The sequence below is a fragment of the Melospiza georgiana genome, chromosome 5 (genome assembly GCF_028018845.1).
Source record: "Melospiza georgiana isolate bMelGeo1 chromosome 5, bMelGeo1.pri, whole genome shotgun sequence".
Taxonomy (NCBI): Eukaryota; Metazoa; Chordata; class Aves; order Passeriformes; family Passerellidae; genus Melospiza; species Melospiza georgiana.
The window spans coordinates 53,436,111-53,455,635 of record NC_080434.1 but is presented as its reverse complement, the minus strand read 5'-3'; the positions used below and the strand labels follow the sequence as shown (position 1 = coordinate 53,455,635).

The 19,525-nt window shown below is 38.6% G+C and overlaps 1 protein-coding gene across 1 annotated transcript in view; it reads left to right on the top strand.

Annotated features, from left to right (window-relative positions):
- Positions 1-19,146, top strand: part of HGFAC (HGF activator) — a 40,544-nt gene extending 21,398 nt beyond the window's left edge. Inside the window, exons 8-14 of the mRNA XM_058024560.1 lie at positions 5,806-5,980; positions 8,297-8,382; positions 8,825-9,065; positions 11,545-11,684; positions 13,780-13,920; positions 14,936-15,084; positions 17,481-19,146. Of these exons, the coding sequence (XP_057880543.1) occupies positions 5,806-5,980; positions 8,297-8,382; positions 8,825-9,065; positions 11,545-11,684; positions 13,780-13,920; positions 14,936-15,084; positions 17,481-17,651 (1,103 nt within the window). The 3' untranslated portion in view covers positions 17,652-19,146. The remainder of the gene's footprint in view (positions 1-5,805; positions 5,981-8,296; positions 8,383-8,824; positions 9,066-11,544; positions 11,685-13,779; positions 13,921-14,935; positions 15,085-17,480) is intronic.
- Positions 19,147-19,525: the final 379 nt, after the last annotated feature.

The following is a 19,525-nucleotide window of genomic DNA, read 5'->3' as shown; positions in this document are numbered from 1 at the left end:
CTGTGTTTTGCTCTCTATTCCTACAGTGTTGCCTTTTTAGATGACAAGTCTTTGTTCTAATCCTAGTGTAAACTAATATGATTAATATTAGCAGCCTCTAATATCTAAGCAGCTGCTTAGTCCTTAGTCTTGTGAGAGTGCCTGACTTGGCAGCAGTGCTACTGGGTGCTGGTTAATTGAAAGCCATTAGTGTGTTTTTAATCCTATTTGTGATGTGTTTGGGATGTGACAGTGGTTTCAGTTCATTATGTTACAGAGGGCACATCTTCTCTTGCAGTACAAGAGGACTGACATCTCTTAACCCATGCAGGCTGTTGTCCTGTGTAATTGTCAGGAAGGTGGTTGAAAGGAAGATGTGGAAGATGCAGCTCATCCTTGGATTACTGCATTGTTTGTTTCTTCAATCTTCTGCTTTCTCAGCCTACTCTGGATGCTCTGGGGGCTCAAGAGACCCCCATCTCTCATTAAAATCTCTCCACAGAGCAGCTGCTCCTCTGCTGACCATCATTCACTGCTACACAGTCTGTTCCTTTTCCTGCACAGTGAGTTATTTTGGCTCAGTCTCTAAGCACATCAGAACCTACAGGTATATTCAAAAGAATGAAGGCTTTCACTATGAATTAGGCACTCAGATATTCTTCAAAATCCTGTATGGCAGGCTGTGTAACTGTCAGAGTAATATAGCACCAATATTGGCTTGTTGTTGCCAGAATTTCTTTCCCCTAGCTCTTGACAGCCTTTTCCTAAATATATTGCTCCTATTAGCTTTATATACCTACCTATTGGATTGCATTTATGTCTCTGTAAATCTTAACTATTGTACTAGAATTGAACATAATAAATAGAAAAATGAAATGGAAAAAGAGCCACTCCTTCCTCTTATGTAGGATATTACTTTTCTAAGCTATAAGAAAGTACTGGCAGAGTTTATAGATTTCTGGAATTAAACTTTTATATTAAAGAATTCAACTTATTGAGAAGGTAGCTTTGTACATTAGCTTTTATAACAGATATAAATCTCTTCAATTTTACCTCAGATGATCTAAGCATTGGCAAGTATGAAAGGACAAAGAGACTTTAAAGAAGAAATATATTAAAAAATGTCTAGTTTCAGTAAATGTAATGTGCCATCCTCGTGTCAGCAATGTTAAGAGGTTTTGTGCATATAAATCACTTTTTTCCCCCCAGTCTTAAATCCATCCTTGTTTTACATGTTAATTTTCTGCTAGATTAATTAATTACAAAAAGATTCCAATTTTCCCACCTTTCTGCCCAGCTTTTAGCTCAGACAGATTGGTTGTGTCATAATCAGGCTGCAGTTTCAGCAGGCATTAATTCCAGTGTTAGGTGCTGTCAGTCCAGAGGTTTTACTGCTATTCAACAACTAGAAAGTGACACAATTATTTGAATCAGTTATTTGTTATATATGTGTTCAATCTGCTGTTCATGACCCCAAAAAGAAATATTGAAATATAGCTATATATTGTGAGAGTATGATTGAATTATACTGAAATATAGATACATAGGTCCCCTTACGTTTCACTTGTGGTAAGTGTTCATTAATTTCTAAACTCTGAAAGCCACAGTGGTGGCTTTTGCTATTGCTGCTCACATTCACAGAAAGGCAGGAAAATGTGAAGCAATTTGCTTCAAGCCAGGAACAGTCCAGGTGCTGCTGCCATGCAATCCTCTGCCTCATGTCATCAGAATTCACATTCTCATCATTAATGAGTGAAAAAAGGGCAACTGGTTTCTTCAGTGGAGCCTGCTCCTTAGATATTTACAGCGATTTTCAGTGGCATAGGAACACACTGGAAGATAAGTCAAATCTTCCTTTGGAAGCAGTACTGGGTGGATATCTTTTAAAGATCTCTTCATGGTGTTTGTTTCATTTAGCACAGGAATATTTGCCTTATTGCTGTCAGAACACATGGCAGGGTGTGTGTGTCTGTGTGTGCTGTGTTTCAGTGCGCAATTTGATGGAATGAGATGCCTGGAAGAGCAATCTCCGTAAGTTCCAGAGACTCCTTTCTCTCACACATTTACTGCCAGCCCAGAGTTGTCATTGTCTGCCTGTGCGGCAGGGGATATGCAGCTCCCTCAAATCAAAGGCTTTCACACCTTTCATCTCTGAGGGCAGCTCACAGCTACCCAGGAAGGGAGATCAGGGAACTTCTGGCTGAATGAAGAAAGGACCAACCCTTCTGCAGGCAGCCCATGAGTCTGAACTCATGGAAAAAGGAAATTTGGCTCATACCCTTGTAAAGGATGGCTTGAAGGGCAGCACATCCTGTAATGTTGAGGTTGTGTAAGCAATAAATTAATGCAGAGGTGTAGAACATCATTGTTCAGTGCTGTTCATCTTGAGGAAACAGCATCAAGCTGAGTCAGGGGAGGTTTAGGTTGGATATGTTCTTTTCCTCTTCCCCCTTCTCTGTTCCTGCCATCAGCTTACATAGAACAATACAAAAAATTAATATAACATTGTACTTCATAAAAGCATTACATGTTGGTCAGGGATAAATCAAAGCATTGCTGAATGAAAAGGTTACTTTAAACCATCCTGTCCCAGAATCAGAACCATTGGTGGAAAAACATATTTTTACAAATAGAATGAAACAGCTGATGTGTATCTGGAAAAAAACCAAAAAACATTCCAAGCTCAAAAACATCAGGAAAATTGATGGTGAGGTGTTTTGGGGAAAAGGAAACGTGAAAGATTCATTGTTTTCTGCAGAGAGTTTCAAAAGAAACTCCCAGAAATATTCAGGTATGTAACTACAGGACTTGAAACAAGATCTAAAGAAAAAAAGTCTTGTGAAATGCTTTCAGAAAGTTAGCAATTAGAACTGCTATTTCAGGTTGCTGTTAATTTTAAGACCCAAACCTGTTTTATTGGAAAAGGCAGAGATTTGCTGTGACTTGCTTATAAAATATAAAATCTTAACATGTGTAATATTTTACATGAGCTATTGAAATACCTTAAACTGAAAAAATAAAACACAACAAAAGATTATTTATAATTTTAAATTTTAATATTTTTCTGAAAATAAGCTAACAGGGGTGATAGCGGCATAGGACTGTAGAGTAAATTGAATCCGCATTTGCATCAAAACTTTCATAATCTGAAAATTTAGGCCATTTCTATTCTTAGCAGTGATTTGTGGTAGTACAGTGAAGTGAATGAACAAGAAAACACATATTACATCCTCTATTAATTTCTTACACATAAGAAAATAAATATGTTTCAGAGTTGTGAGAAATTGTGAAAGCTATGTGGATCTGGGACTGAACAGTTCCCAGTCAGAGCAATCCATTAAGAACTGCTGAAAGCAGACCACCTACACACTATTTCTGACAAAGGGGGGAAAAGAGAGTTTTTTCAGTGCTGTAACAGTTCAAAAAAAGAGAATTAGAGGCAAAAGGTCTACATGACTGCAATAATTGTAGAGATATTTTTAAAAACTGTTTTTCCTAAATTATAGGTGATAAAATGTACAAAGCATTGCAGATACTTCTCACGGCCTTAGTGGGTACCATGATGCTGCTGCCAACCATGGAGCAGCAGGTAAAGGAGTCTGGAGTGGAGCACAGACCAATGGAAAGTTGCTAATGAATGTTAATTTTTCACCTCAGAAGCCTTTCCACAGGTTGCAAATTAACTCAAGTTATGCCTGTTTCCAAAATACTCCTCATAAAACAAAAAAGAAACGAAAAACTTTTTGAGAGATATCACTGTTCCCCTCAACAAGTGCAAGATGTAATCTAAACATCTTAGCTACAGGAGGAGAACGTGAGGGATGATACAGAAAGAGGCCAAATTCTTCCAGTTAAAATATGCTGGCAGCTTTAGCAATGACTGGCAGACCTGATGAAATCTGTTGGATTTTAAGCCTGACAAGGATAAGCACAAATTGTAAACACCATCTGCAAGACATCCAAACCACAGGTATTGCAGAATATGGCCCTGGGTCTGGGCTGAAATGCAACCCCTTGTTTGGTTCTCATAAAAGCAGCCACTCTAAATTGTTTCTGAATGCAATAAATACAGCACAAGTAAACACAGCACCTGCATAAATGAAAAAACTTAGCATCCAGCATGATTGTGGTATTTTCATGACACTGTTTCAGGCAAACAAAGCAGGGTAACTTGCAACTTCCTGGAAAATTAAATGGCAGGTTTGCCAAGACATGGTTACTCTTGCTAACAATACAAATGATAGGCAAGTTATTTTCTGTGAGTTCCTAGATTATGGATTTTAAAACATGAGTTTGATTTAATGTTATTTTTACAGTCATTGAATAAAGGGAATTTGATTCAGGTTGTGGGTGGGAGAAAATGTGATCTCAGCATGTCAGAAGTGTCTGCCAGGCCAAGGTAGAGTGCATTTAGCTGGGTGTTTGTATATTAACTAATGTTCTTCCACCTAACTTCTTGACCTTCACCTCCCAAATTTATGCCATATGCTTGCTTGTGGTTTTGAGGTCTGTCACTCCGCTGATGACTTGGCAGGGTAATTAACAGCAGCAGTTCAGCACTGTGGTTCATTATTTCAGCCCTGGTTCTGTGCCCTGGTTCATGTGTCACCTTATTCTGTCAAAATAAACTGGTCTTTGGCAATAGCTGTCTGCACTGTGTGGTGTGATGGATCATCCTCAGAGGGTGTTTTTCAACAGTTGGTCAATGATGTTATATCTTTAAGTATGCCTATAAGTTTAGAAGGAGATTCCACCAGTCTCGTGACATGTCAAGGACATGTCACGTTGACATGGCTGGGACAAGAAATCCTCTGAGGCTCGGTCACAATTAATCCTTTTTGTGCATTAGATGGTTTTGTGTTTCCTTTGGGATGCTCTTAGCTGTGTTTTGAGGTGTAGGCTTTCTGCTCAGTGTAGCTATTTGTATACAAATGCATCCCCATATGTTTTTCAGCCATAATGCTGGTATGTGCTGTTGATAGATCTTGGCAGCTGAGTATACAGGTCATAGAGTATGTATGTGTCAGACCTAGCTGAAGAAATAGCCCTTATGCAGGTGATAAAGATGTGGGTTTTGAATAAGAAAATTCAGCCTACTAGTTAGAATTTTGCAAAATTGATGTATCTGCAACATGTAGCTACATATCTGTAATATACATGAGTATAGTAAGTCTGTATATATATATATGGGTACATATGAGGCCATTAAAAGAAGTATTTTCAAAAATCAGGCCCTTGAAACACTTGCAGAGCAGTGCTATGTTATTTTCAGTACTTTTTTTCTGTTTGAGCTGGTTGCCTTAAGCACCCTAAATTTTCAATGGAGATTCATTCAAAGTGGATATGAGTCTGTGGGGCCTACCTCATCTTAAGAAAGTTACCTCAAACAGGCTGCATCAGTTTGGCACTAGAAATCTCTGTTTCTCTTAATTAACTAAAAAGGGAGCCTCCAGAGATGAGCTCAGTTGTGTCTAAAATTAGACCAGAGGAATCCCAGCCATATTGCTGACTTTGCTGCCGATTGCTGACTGAAATCTTCCATGCCCAGTACAAAATTTAGGTCTAATTTTCTGCTATTCTGTCTGTTGATTAGTTACTTGCTCCTGTGTAAAATGAGGTTAACTTACTACAAATTTTAAGCAGAGGTTTTAACTTCTTGGGTTCCTTTTTTCTTTATTAAAAAAATTCTTTGGTGCATTCAGGTCCTGTTTAAAGAGAAAGGCATTACAAAGTTGGGCTCTCATTTCAAACCTCAGCTGTGAAGTGAGTATTTAACATGCATTTAGCACTGATTCCTGATTCCTGACCAGTCTCTTCCTCTGCCAGTCCCGAGCCAACGGTGCTACATCGGCAATGGCACGGATTACAGAGGGACAGCCAACACAACCATCTCTGGACACAGCTGCTTGCCTTGGAATTCTGACCTGTTTTACCAAGAGCTTCATGTTGACACCATTGGGAAAGCAGTGGAGCTTGGCCTGGGACCCTTCCCTTACTGCAGGTGAGGAAAGTTCTTGTTTGTCCTGCGTTTGTACATCCAGAGATGGATGTGATGTGGAAATGAGAAGGGCCAGGGATCTCAAAGCAGGGCTCCCTTGTCTGAGGAAAGCTAGGCTGACTTCAGTAATCAGTCAGCCTGACAAGAGTGATTGTACAGAAGACAAGATCTGGTAGATAGGCTCAATCAATAGCTGCTGAGAGAAGCTCAGACACAAAATAATGTTGGAAATTCCAGGTCCTTTTCTTTTCCCCTGAGTAATGAAGTGTTATTCCCAAATGAAACCATAATGCAAAAATTTTGACATTGTTCATTAATGCTTATCCAAAAAGAGAAATCAATGCACTAGCTAAATTGAAATGGCTAAATTTAACTTTTTATTCTTTGCTTGTGAAAGACATACCATAAAGAAATATTTCCAAAAGAGAAAAGTTATTTGAAAATGAAAAATCAAAGCACTATATTTAAATAAGGTTGAAGTGGGATGTGAAATTTGTTTTTTGATTTCTTACAAAGGAAAACTATTGCCAAAGAAGATGTCCCAGTGTTTCAATTTTGATTGCACCACATAGTGATGAACTACATTTCTGCTGAAGTTTTCTATATGCACTTAAGCTATAATGAAAACAGCCTGTGCTATGTAGGTTTGTGCCTTCTCCTCAGTCACCTTATGTTCTTCCCCCCGTTTCTGAGGTATCCATGAGCTCAATGGATATCCACAAATAAAGGAAATGTTTTTGTTTAGAAAGAATATTTCTCATCCTGGAGATGAGTAAATGCTAAACCTGCCAAACTATAGATGATTCTCCATAAATTACTGGTTGATGCCTTTTGTTTGTTTGCTTGATTGCTTGATTGAAGATTTTGTTTGTTTGCTTGATTGCTTATTTTTATATCTGTGTGTGTGTGTGGTTTTTTTTTAATGGAACTTAGACCAGTAGTTCAGGAAAATCAGAATCTATTGCACTTCTTAATTTGTTTGGTGATAAAAAGCATGCATGAATGCTGAAAGTAGCCCCTCTCTATGTAACACAAACCAACAATAAACAATTCCTACCCCATCCTTTAAACCCTCCCACCTTGATTTCCAGGGCTTGCTCCTCATGCAAACATTTCAATATTTGGTTTATGGTGTCCCAGCACAGTGTGGCAATTTACCTGGCACAGATTTTGTGCTTTGATGAAACTTGAGCCCTTTGATTTACATCATTTATGCCCAATATTCACTTCCAGATTTGAAATGCAGAGAACAAAATGGCGTAGGAGCTGATGTGTTCATGTTCTGTAGAGCTGAGAAAAAAGCTTTTCACTTTTTTGTCAGCTTGTTACAATTTCTGGGGATATCTCTGCTGTACTATATAATCCTGCAGATATCTTCTTCTTCAAATAGTCTAATTTAGAAACATTGTTGGCGGAAGATGACTCAACCTGTGTTGCTTCTTCAGTTCTGAGAATTTGAAAGTGCTCCTATCTTTTTCTGAAGAGCAGTCAGATTGAAAAAGAAAAAATAATCAAAGATAGCACTTGTGATAAATCCAACTGAAATTAGAATTACTGCTTATCTGGAGCTCTGAACTACCTTGTCTATTCTTCTTGGTCTAATAAAGTCTCCCTATATTCTTGGAGGTGTAAACTGGGCAGATTTCTGGTCACTTAAAACGCGCTGATAAAGACAGGCTGTACCACAGAGAAACCCTAATGGAGTCAAACCAAAATCTGTTTAACACCAAGGTAACAAAGAGCAAAATGGTTTCCATTACTCCTTTGTCTTTTCCCAACCTTTCTGAGGAATACAATATTTTCTTGAAATAGTCTTTCATTTCCTCAGACTCTCCAGGGAATGTGAACCTGAGATTTGCAAATTCATTTTTGCTAGCTATTCTTGTTATGGATTTTCTGTGATTCTACCTGTGTTGGAATCTCCTTGCCTAAAAAATAACCTAAACCAGGAATATCTCCCATGGGATTTAGTCCTGAAAATAGCTGAGCTGATACCTGTGAAAGCACTTCAGTGTGGGCTGTAGTTAAATGCTGTGAACGTGCTCATGCATCCAAATACTTGTAGGCAAGTTTCACAGGTGTTCAGTCATGTCAGTATTTCATGTCCTAGAGAGCCTTAGTCTTGGTTAGTTTTAAGATGAATAATTATGTGGAAAAGCTGCTCACCCTTGTAGGTGAGTACTTTGTCAGATGGCTCAAAATCTGAGAGCCCTGTCAGTGGTGTGCATGGTGCAAGAGAAAAAAGAAAACTTTGGGAAGCTTTGGGAAGCTAACACTGTGGTTAATGCTTGTAATTCCCTCTTCCCCTGAATTCACCAGAAATCCAGATGATGATGATAAGCCCTGGTGTTACATCATGAAGGACAGCAGTTTGTCTTGGGAGTATTGTGACATTCCAAGTTGTGGTATGTAAAGACTTTCTTAAAATCCATGTTATGAATGAATAAAAATTTATTGATACTACAACAAGGTTTCACTGTATAATTTTGAATGCTCTACTGCTCCCAGAAGTGTTGAATATGTTACTGTTTCCAGTAAACAACAGGCTTCCTTTGCATTTTTGGAGTTGTGATACAGTCTGTGATTCTTGTCCTGAAATAGCAGCAGTGTCATACTACTGTTTTGGTCACAACCATCCCAATATCACCAAACCTTCTGCTAGAGCATGCAAGGTGCCAGAAATTACTGATGTTTTGGTAAAAATTTTCATCACCCTGGGAATTACAGGCCCAGAAAAGGGAGTGTGAGCAATGAGAGGTCTACAACCTGAAGATGTATGAGACATGGTGTTTAATTCCAAAACATAAAGATTCTGGCAGTCTGAAGCCATATCCCTTTTTATCTCAGCAAGCAGGGAAAGGAGGCCACTAGTTCCAGCCACAGTAGATAGTTCTGCAATCACCAAAAGACCATGTGGAAGAAGACATAAAAAAAGAAGTTTTGTGAGACCTAGGATTGTGGGGGGATCCTCATCTCTGCCTGGATCTCACCCCTGGACAGCAGCTATATATATTGGAGAGAGTTTCTGTGGTGGCAGCCTGGTTCAGACCTGCTGGGTTGTGTCAGCAGCACACTGCTTTGCTCACAGGTAAGCTCACTCCTTAGTGTGACAATGGGTCCTCACAACAAACCTGAACTGAAACAAGAAAAAAGATGAGATTATAAAAGACCAATGTGTCAAAAGGATTTTCTGGCAATTTGAATACTCTTCATGATCTGAAAAATGGCTTGGACTACTATAATCCCATAAGCTCTTATCTTGTTCCTTAAGGAGTCTCAAAGAGTCTAAATACCCTGACTAAAGGAATAAGGTAGGGTGAAACAGCACATAGAATGGGGCATTGCATGTGCAAGAACCTGCAGGGGAGCAGAAGTATTTATCTTCTTCTTGGTTACCTTTCTGAATGTTTATGCCTGTTTTGAGATATAACAGAGATGACTGTGCTCTCTGCTGTGTTTTGTTCAGAAAGGCTGAGACAGCCAAGTAGTGATTTATTGGAGACGATAAATTACTGTTGGTTGACACAAATAGAGTGGGCTGAGCTTAACAAAAAGCCACATGGAAGAGCTAAACAGTCAAACTTCAGAAGCTGATTTTCTTGAGAGAGTTTTTTGTTTTCTCCTGTGGGACACTGGAGAAAATATTGATTATAGAATGCTCTTACTTTATTCTAAATACTTAATTTTCTACAAATGCTCAACACTTTCCCTGATTTCAGTTTGATCACGTTCAAGGGAAAAATATTACATCATTTGATACCCATTGTTCCTTTGCATAGTAAAGAAGCCAAGAGAAACAGAAAACCTTTTGCCAGAATATAGACACTGATAGCTTTTAGAGCTAATAATACCACTGTGAATGCTGTACTGAAGCATTTGGAGCTCAAGCCACAATGCATTTGTTTTTCAAATGTTGTGAAATAGCTACTAACTTTGGCAGCTGTTCAGGACATTTCCACCCACTTCCAGCTGGTCGTTTGGTACGTACAGATTTTCCATAATTACTGCATTGTAGTCTGTGCTCTTGTGTTTGTTTAGTACCTCTGGTAGTCACAATTCCAACTGTTTTCCACTAGGAGACAATAGATACCTGTGCAGCTCAATTATTTCTTTTTTCTTTTCTGTAACCCCTCCTGTTTTATTTCTTTTCTTTTTTTCCTGAATGAACCATCTGTAAGTTCTAGTAGAATCATTCAGTGCTTCTAAAATTATTCTAAATACTGTTCCAGAAAGTGAACTTTCCACTGTTTTACAGGCCCAAAATTTGATTTTCAAGGAGGTTGATTTACTACTGCAAAAATACTGAGAAAATCATGGCCTTACATATTAATTGAAGAACATTTTATTGTCTTGTATTTTGATAATACAGAATACACTTTGTTTCCTTTCCTTTGTTAACCTTAAGCACAATTCTTGTAGCATCTCTCTGCATTGCAATTGCCCAGTCTCTTTTCTCTGAATCCATGGCTGCTGGTCATTGCTGTGCACTCAGTACTGGGAGAGTCCTGGTACTTTTGTACCTGTTGGGCACAGAAATGCAACCAGGGAAACTGCAATGATGCAAACCACTCTGTGTCTGTGCATGATGTGTGACATCAGATATTTCCTTCTCCTGCACTGGGTAACAAAACACAGGAATGCTCCAATGTTGAAGAAACTTGCTAACTTAATTCATTATAGACTTAAGCAGTTTGAATTGGTTTTAGAACAAGAGTGAAATGTGAATTCTGTTGCTTTCAAAGCTAGAGACTATATTTCCTTTCCTAAACACTTCCTGATTATTCTCCAATGTCCCTTACTTCCCAGTTGCTATACTTGTTCTTATTAGTTTTCTTTCCTAGGATGCTGGATATCAGAGAACTGTGTTCTTCAAAATAAAAAACTGATAGTTGGAAAAGATGGTGTGAATTGCAATTACTGTGTTCTCCTCTGGCTGTAAAGTTTCCCATTAAATCCATGTGCTTTTGGGACTTCACCAGGTTGCTTTTGATTCTGGACAACAGATTTAACATAGATAAGCAAATCTCTTGTGATATCTTTTCAGTGGAAGCTTCCCAGATGTTCCTGAATTGTCAGTGTTCCAGCACCTTTAAATCTTGGCCCATGCTTGTAATTTTTTTCAGGAGACTGTTTTCCTGGAGAAACGAGATATTCACCACTGACTCATCTTTTGATCCCTCCTTTCTTTCTGAGCAGTTTTTGTATTCATTGGCAAAGCTGAGTTTAAGTTGACTCAGTTGAATTTCTAGAAGAGGTGTTTACATCCCCCAAAGATTCTTGCTAGCCAAGCAGCAGCTGGGCACAGTGCCTGTGCTGGCCTTTTCCTTCTTTCAAGAAGGAGCAGCCTTTAATTAGGCTAATCAGGACCCACAGAGTCTGGGTTTCACTGTAATATCTTTTTTCTTGCCCTCTGCAGGCAGGAAACCTGGGGAACAGGTAAAGGCATTTGAGAGGGTAAAGAATGGACATAGTGGGAGGCTGAGGTTATAATGGTTCATAGGATACCCAGCCACTGGAAAATCACCTGCATTTGTCCTAGTAATGCTTGTCTCTCTTTTGCATTACAGTCCACTAAAATCTACCATTCGAGTAGTTCTGGGTCAACAAATATTTAATAAAACAACTGATGTAACACAGACATTTGAGATAGAGAAATACATCTTGCATCCTCAGTATTCCGTGTTCAATCCTACTGAACATGATATTGGTGAGTATTTTTCTTCAGACAGTTTTATTTTCCATTTACTCAACCTAGTTTCAAGTTTAGATGGTCTGTTAGAAACTGCCTTTAGAGCAGAAAAATCATAGATACTAGGAGAGGCTTTTGAATGCCGAGGGTTCTTATTTCTACCAGAGTTATAACAGCATCTGAAGGCTAGACAAATTCAGATGAAAAATAAATTGCAAATTTTAAATAATTATGATAATTAGCCTTTGGAGCAATTTACCTAGCTGTGTGGCAGATTGATCATCACTTCAAGTCTTTGTGAGATTAGGCATTTTTTCAACTGAACCAGAAGCTGTAGGCTTGATGCAGGAATTACTTGGTAAAATTCTATTGTCTGTATTGTATAAAGGATCTGACTACAGGAATGTAATAACCCCATCTGCTCTGAAAACCTGTGGTACTAAGAATCATTTTTTACCCTGAGATAGATTTAAAAATCAGCTGTCTTATCACTCAGAAGTTAAATGCCCTTCTGATTGACCTTATAATATTAGTCAGAATGACAATGGAGCAGCAACTTATTTCTTATTTTCTGATCTGCTCTTGTGAAAGTTGTCACGTCACCCCAGGGCATCAAGCTGTGTGAGCACTTTGTGAGATTATTTAATAGCCTGACATTGAGAATATTTTAGGTCAGGCATGTACTAGTTTTTTTTTTGGCTCACAGATGGTGAATATTTTCTACTCTATTGCAAAAAGCATTCAAGTTCTGTGTTGGTGTGAGCTCTGTCACAGTGTACAAGGAGATAAACTGGATTTGAGACATTGCTCTGAAATCTTCTGGTGAAAACCACCCATGATGCTTTTTTAATTACTCTGAAATTAGGTAGGCATGCCTCACCAGTGTGCTATGACCAAATCTAGGGAGAGCTGCACATGGAGTACCTAAGACAAGCCCAACTGCAAAAAAAAAAAAAAAAAAAGAGAAAGCAGAAGCTGTGTTGTGGGGAGAAAGATGCAGGTGCCTGTTCTGTCCAGTCAGTGATTTCTTCTGATGCAACAGAAGAGTTTTGTCCTGCTGAAAATACTTTTCTAAAGGAAACAACTATCACATGAGTGTTTGCTAGGAAATTTGAGGGATTCAGAAGCAGAGTTAGCGGGGAAGAGGAGCAAGGTGAGGAAGTGTGGGAGCAAGGTTTGTGTGGGTTTCTCAAGCTGTGAGTTACTGCTTCTATGTTTCCACTAAGGCCAAAAACTGTAGCTGGTAGAGAAATACAACCAGTGAGGTCACTTGCTTTCCACACAGCTGTGCTCACAAAACTTTGAGCTTCCTAAAGGCCTAATGAAAAGGTTTGATAGGTGCGTCCACATTACCTCAGCTCTTTGAGTGCTGTGGCCGAACCAACATGCTGCCCTTGTTCCACCCAGTACAAAGCCCCCTCTGCTGCTTTACAGCCAAATGAAAGAGGGAACCAATTTTTGAAATCTTTCAGTATCAAACCCATGATGCTGCACAGCTATGTATTTATACTGTTTTCAACCCCATGACTGGTTAGTAAAGACTAGTTAGTTGTGTAGGTTATGTAATATTTTGTAGCTTCAAGAAGCTTGGTTTTGAAATGTCCCAAGGTTTTATTCCTTAATTTTAAAGATCTTGAATTTTGCTGAACTCAGTTATAACAGGACATGAAATACACCAGCTCATGGAGTAATTAATTTTTTTAATGGAATTGGAATTAGGCCAATGGCCAGGCTTTCAGAAGCAGTGAGTATTTGCACATCCCACTTATTTCAGCTGAAAGTTGGGGATATGTCACTGTTATTTAACTATAAGGTGGGAGGAGACACATGTATTTTCTATCTTCCCCCTTCTCTACAGAGGCAGTGAAGCAAAATCTGCTCAGTGAGCTAGCATAAAATAAATATTCCCACAAGGGGAGTAGCTAAATGTTTCAGCCTTCAATTTGCTGTGAAATCAGGTGCTGTTGAGATGAGTCTGTCTGTCTTTGATTGAAATATCTTAATTAAGAGAGGCTTAGGGGATAATTAAATTTGTATTTGAGACCCATTACTGCCAATCCCATTAAAGAAAGGGAACAGTCACTTTCTTCCTCCTGCATTTTCTGTTCTGCAGCTTTGATTAAGCTGAAGAAGAACGGCCAACGTTGTGCTGTCAAGTCCCAGTTTGTTCAGCCCATCTGCCTGCCAGAAAGTAACACTGTTTTCCCTGACCAGTTGAAATGTCAGATTTCTGGATGGGGACACAAGCATGAGAGTGAGTAAAACAAGAGCTGATATTTGTATTAAACAAATGATGATAATAAAAACATAACGCTCAGGTGTGTTATACAGCTGAGAGTTTGGTAAAATGTTTTGCAAGGGACTTCTGGTGGGATTCTTTATACCTACCTTTAGAGTTTACAATATTTACATCTGAAATAGTCATCCTGAACTTCCTTTATAGGTCTTGGAATTTGGAGTGTGGTTCCTTTGACCAAATGTTTGCACCAATTTCAGGATGGAAGGAGCTATGAGCTAGCTAGACCTCACTGGACTGGGAGGGGAGAAAGTAACTCATTGGAGTGCCAACACCTGGAATTTTAGTAAAGTGAATCCTTCCCCTGATTTCTAACTTTCTAACTAAAAATCTAGAGATTTTTAACTTCACCATCAACAAACTTTGAAAACATTGATAGGAGAAGGCTAGGTAGACTTTGGGCTAAGAAGTGCTTACACCCAGCTTGAGAAAAGTGGAAAAAATCATCCCATCCTTTCAGAGGAGGAATTTCAGGATTATGAGGCTGGACCATGCTGCTTCAGTGCTGAGATAGCAAAGACCTATGTAGATAGATGAGAAGGATTGGGGAGCTGGCTACCATATTTTTGTGACAGATAAAGTATGAGCAAATATCCCAGTCTAAATTTGTAGTCTAAAGATAAAAAGAAGCAACAGAGCCTTTGAAAAATGGATGATTTATTATCACATCTGGAAAGAGGTGAGGACAGGAATGCTGGGGTACTGTTGCTGAGTCTCTAGAAAATGAGAGAAGCCAAAATGTATCAATGACTGGACATTGCAATACAGTTATTTTATGGAGTCTGACTGGAGGATCAGAAAGTGATCATTATACAAATTATTTTATTTTAAAGGTGTCCATAACATGAATACTACTGAGAGGTGTTAAATATGTTTATTATGTGTTAAATGTGTTGTGCCTTGTGTTTTCCTGTTGTGCTCTTGACATTCTATAAAAATGACTTTCTTTTCCTTTCTGGGACATTTTTTAAAGATATATCTGGTTATTCAGATGTCCTGCAAGAAACACTGGTTCCACTTATTTCGGAGGAGAAGTGCAGAAGTCCTGAAATTTATGGAACAGAACTCACAGAAAATATGTTCTGTGCTGGCTACTTTGATAGCAAATCTGATGCTTGTCAGGTAATGCTGGATCATCTCTAGGCAGGTGATAGAAAAATGTATTTGGGTCGTAAATGTTGCAGTATTCCAATTCTTACTTTTGATTTTATAGCGTTCCTAAAGAAAAGAAATATTCCTAAAGAAAAGAACCTTATATGACTGCTTCCACCTTCATTTTTTATCATGTTCAATGCCAATTAAGCTCTACAGAAGGGCTGCAGGGTATTACATTCCTCCTACCTTGTCATAAGGCAGTGGCTGTGCACTGGAGGGTGTGTTGCTCCAGTCCTGGCTGAGCCTGCAGGTGGTGGCAATGGATTTCTGCCCAGCTGGCAGGGATGTGCCAGCAGGAAAACCAGCATGAACCTGAGTGGGGACAAATCCCAGAGCTGCTGCCTCTTGACTGAGGGAAAATAAGGACACCTGGGTAGGAGGTGAGGAGCAGTGGTGAGGCTTGGAGGAAGGAGCTGAGGTTTCTATAGTGGATGTGACTGAATGGTGTAGAATGTCAGTCAATAGGAAACTGTGTTATGCAACCTCAGTCTTTCATGGAATGACCTCATGCTCTCACTACTTTCAGTTATGTCACACCTCGGCTCTGAATAAGGATGCAGAATTGTTGTGGTGATAGATGAGACTTCTTAAAATGAAGGATCAGATTATTCCTTACATAAAACTTCAGATTTCATCTACAGCTCATTTTGAAGGAGGAGGGTTTTGCTCTATTAACATAAGTTCGTGAAAAGGCAGCACATAGCTAATAGCTGGCAGTGTAAGTGCAGGCAAGAATGTCATGTATACTGTGTGCTGGAAGGCCCATAGAGGTCATGAACATATCCAAAGAAAGGTGGCACGAGTGAAATGGCAGCAGCCAGCAGTGGCTCAAGGCCAGGGCTGAGACTGAGGCTGCAAGGGGTCACACAAGCCAGAGGGATGGAAATGACCCTGCCTGCCCAGCTCCCCTTGCCTTTCCCAGGAAGTGCAAATAAGAGACAGCATTACAGCTGATTCTCTCTCCCTGCCCTGGAAAAACAGAAATCAGGAATGAGAAGGAGAAAAGAAAGTGGAGGGAAGGAGAAAGGAGTTGTACAAAGACAAGTGGTCTGGAGAAGATTACAAAGTCTGAGAAACAGTGATTTTGAGTCACAGATATTGCTGAAGAACAGTGCTCATGACATGAAGTCATTATTAGTGAATCAATAATTCATTTTTCCCTATTGTCAGACTTGTAGTGGGGTCTGAGGAGAAATACTGTAGACCTCTTAATGTAACAACAGAAGTGGCTGACCTCTGGGTTTCCTTAATGTACACTTAGGATATTAACCTGTAAATAATCTGTTATGTATAAAAAATATTCCAAGACCAAGAAACTTCAAACAGACTATGTGTTTCCCTTGATTATTTTTAAAATATTTTCTTCGAAACTTTTGTCATTTAATTAGTGCACTGATGCCAAAACTGCAATCAATTAGACTAATTGTGAAAAATATACAAATAAGACTTCATCTGATGTCCTTCACTTATACTGAAATCTTCAGTATAAAGGCAACACAATTTTCTTATGTATTTTGGTCTCAAAGAATTTTCTTTTGAGATAGGAAAAAATATATTTCTCCTTGGTCTCAAATAATTAGAGTGATAGCTGCTTTCACCAGTACCATTTACTAAGTCACATTTTTAATTTCTAACATTTTAATTTCTCTAGAAAATCAATCTAAGAGAAACAATAAAAATAATAAAACCCCCTGTCCTGAATGTTTTCAAGGTTTAATATAAGTAAAAATGTTCAAAATTAACCCTTGCTGTAGTGTAGTTTGGGCTGCTTTTCAGTTTGTGGTTTAATGACAAGATAAATACTTAATAGGAAAATTCAAACACACACAGAACCCCATATGCCACATAAAATTACAGTATCCCACAGTCCCAAAGTGTGGCTGCATGCAACACCTTTCTTTGAAAACTCTCATGTTCTCTGCAAGCTGCAATAAACTGCATTGAGAAATTCTCCAAATGCCCCCATGTAACCTCTCCATGCAGTGCTGATATTACAACACAGTGCCAAGCCCCAAAGGCTTGTTCACTTCCACTGAAAATTATCTACATCAACCATGCTTTTCAGTAGGTCTCTGAATCTAAAATGTTCATGTTTTTAAACAAAATCTGATATTTTAATACTTTTGTTAACGTGTAATTTTAAAAAACCATTATATTTAAATGTGACTAAAAATGCTTTCTATAATGAAACTTCAGTAAACTGTGGTTTTTTTGGGTTTTTTTTTTTTGGTTTGTTTTTTTTTTTTTTTTTTTTTTTTTAGTTTAAATCTCCTGTGCAAGAATTCCTATTTTATGACTTTCCCTAACTGATCTTCTGACTGCTTTCTATCAAATTAGATAACCTTTGCTTACTTTTGATGCAGGGAGATTCTGGCGGACCTCTGGCTTGTGAGGAAAATGACATCTCTTACCTGTATGGAATTATCAGCTGGGGAGATGGCTGTGGCAGAGTCAACAAACCTGGAGTATACACAAGAGTGACAAACTATGTCCAGTGGATTAATGAGAAAATAGGCTCCCGAAAAACAAGCTGAATAGTTAAATACACTAACATTTGAAGCAGGGTTCTGGAGTCTTCTGGTTTTATTAAAATGGCATATATATTTTATTACAAGCTGGTATGAAAACTCTCGTGGTAATTCTTAGCAGTTCCAAGCCAGGCCACCAAAAGCAGCCTGCTCCATCTGATGTCAGCTGCCTTGATCTATCATTCAAGAACTGTGGATTGCTCAATGCACCTGACTGCCTTTATTTGTCTTAAAAAAAATCTCAAACATATTGACACAGTGCACAAAAATCTGAAACTCTCTGTCAGCTTGGTCGATTATCTAAAAAGGGATTTGATGTGTTCTGCAGTTTCTGGTGGAGCTGTCATCCCCCAAACCATCCTGCAACAATATTGTCCTTGTATTCTCAGTTGAAATGAAAAAATAAACACGAGAATCAAAAATGAAATTCCCTCTCCCTGAGAAATGATCGCTTGAAGCTCAGGGCAAGAGACAGCAAGAGAACAATGTAGGTAAAGCTGCTCCTCAGCTAACTGCAACAACAAGTCTGGGGAAAGAAACCAGAGGGTTTAGGTTTTATTTCAACCAAACACGTAAGCATATTTTTATATAAACATATTTCTGTGTTCCACTGACGTAAAATCAGGAACGTGCCTCAGAGCTCTGCTGAATCTGGTGTGCAATTTCCCAGCAAGGTTAATGCAACACCTCCTGAGAGCTCAGTCTTCCTGAAAAATATTGTTATCTGGAGCAGCTGATTTAGGTTGATACAGCCAGGACCTTCTGCAGACTGTGATCTGCTCCTTGCCCTGAGGATAGCAATGGAAACACTTCACCTTGCTGATAAATCCCTCAGTGTTTCTTTAATTTGACAGTGTTTTGAAGATGTCTTAGGTTTTGTACTAACAAGTTGTTCAACTATTTAGATAATTCAGAAAGGAGGTTTCTTGTAACAGATTTTTCAACTGGATAGCTGGGGTGCAGCTTGACATTTTCCTTAGGGATTTGGTGACATCATAAACCACAGGCTTTACTGTCATGGCCTATGGAATTGTTATGGGACCAACCAAAGCAATTATTACAATAATTACAGATGTTTAGAGGCAGTGGACTCAGTTGCATGAGCAAAAACAGGCAGAAAATTATTCAACAGAAAAAGTCGGACAAAGAATGGAAAATCCTTTTTTTTTCCTTTAGCCATGTCAGATGTGTATATTTAGGTGTTGATGTGAAAAGTATTTTTCCCCTGGCAGTGAACATTTATGAACTCTCTTAAGTTTTTCAAGCAAAGTTGTTTTTTAAAGTAATAGAATTTTAAAGTGGTGCCTAGATATTCAGATGTTTTTTGTTTGTAGTTTCCTCATGGGTTTCTTAGTAGTGGTGAATGTTATTTACAGTAAAAAGAGATTTTTAAAGGAAAAATAACCAAAACCTGCATCTGTAAGTAAAAATATACAACAATGCTAATCTAGATAAATGATGTAAACTGTTTAATAAAAACATTTACCCTCTGTTTCTTGAACTTAGTCTGTTATGTATAAAGTTACAGTAAGATCTTTGAATCCCTCTGTAGGCTGTTCTAGAGGATGAGAGCTGGTAGAAAGATGCAATAACAATTTGAGCTGCAAGGCATCAGAAAATCTCTCTGTAAGGGTTAATTTCAGCTGGTGGTGCTCTCAGTTTAATGCAAGTGTCACACACATTTCCAGTAGGTAGATGTAAGCACCTGGGTATGTTTTTCAGCTATGGATACTGTGAGTCCCAGGATTAAAGCCTTTGGTTTATTTTTCTGAGGCACTAAACACTAGCTTGAAATATTAATGTCCTCCTCTGGGATCTTGATTCCAAACCAAGCTGAAGATTTTTGTGTGGCTCTGCATCCCTGGCCATTTCCAGCATGA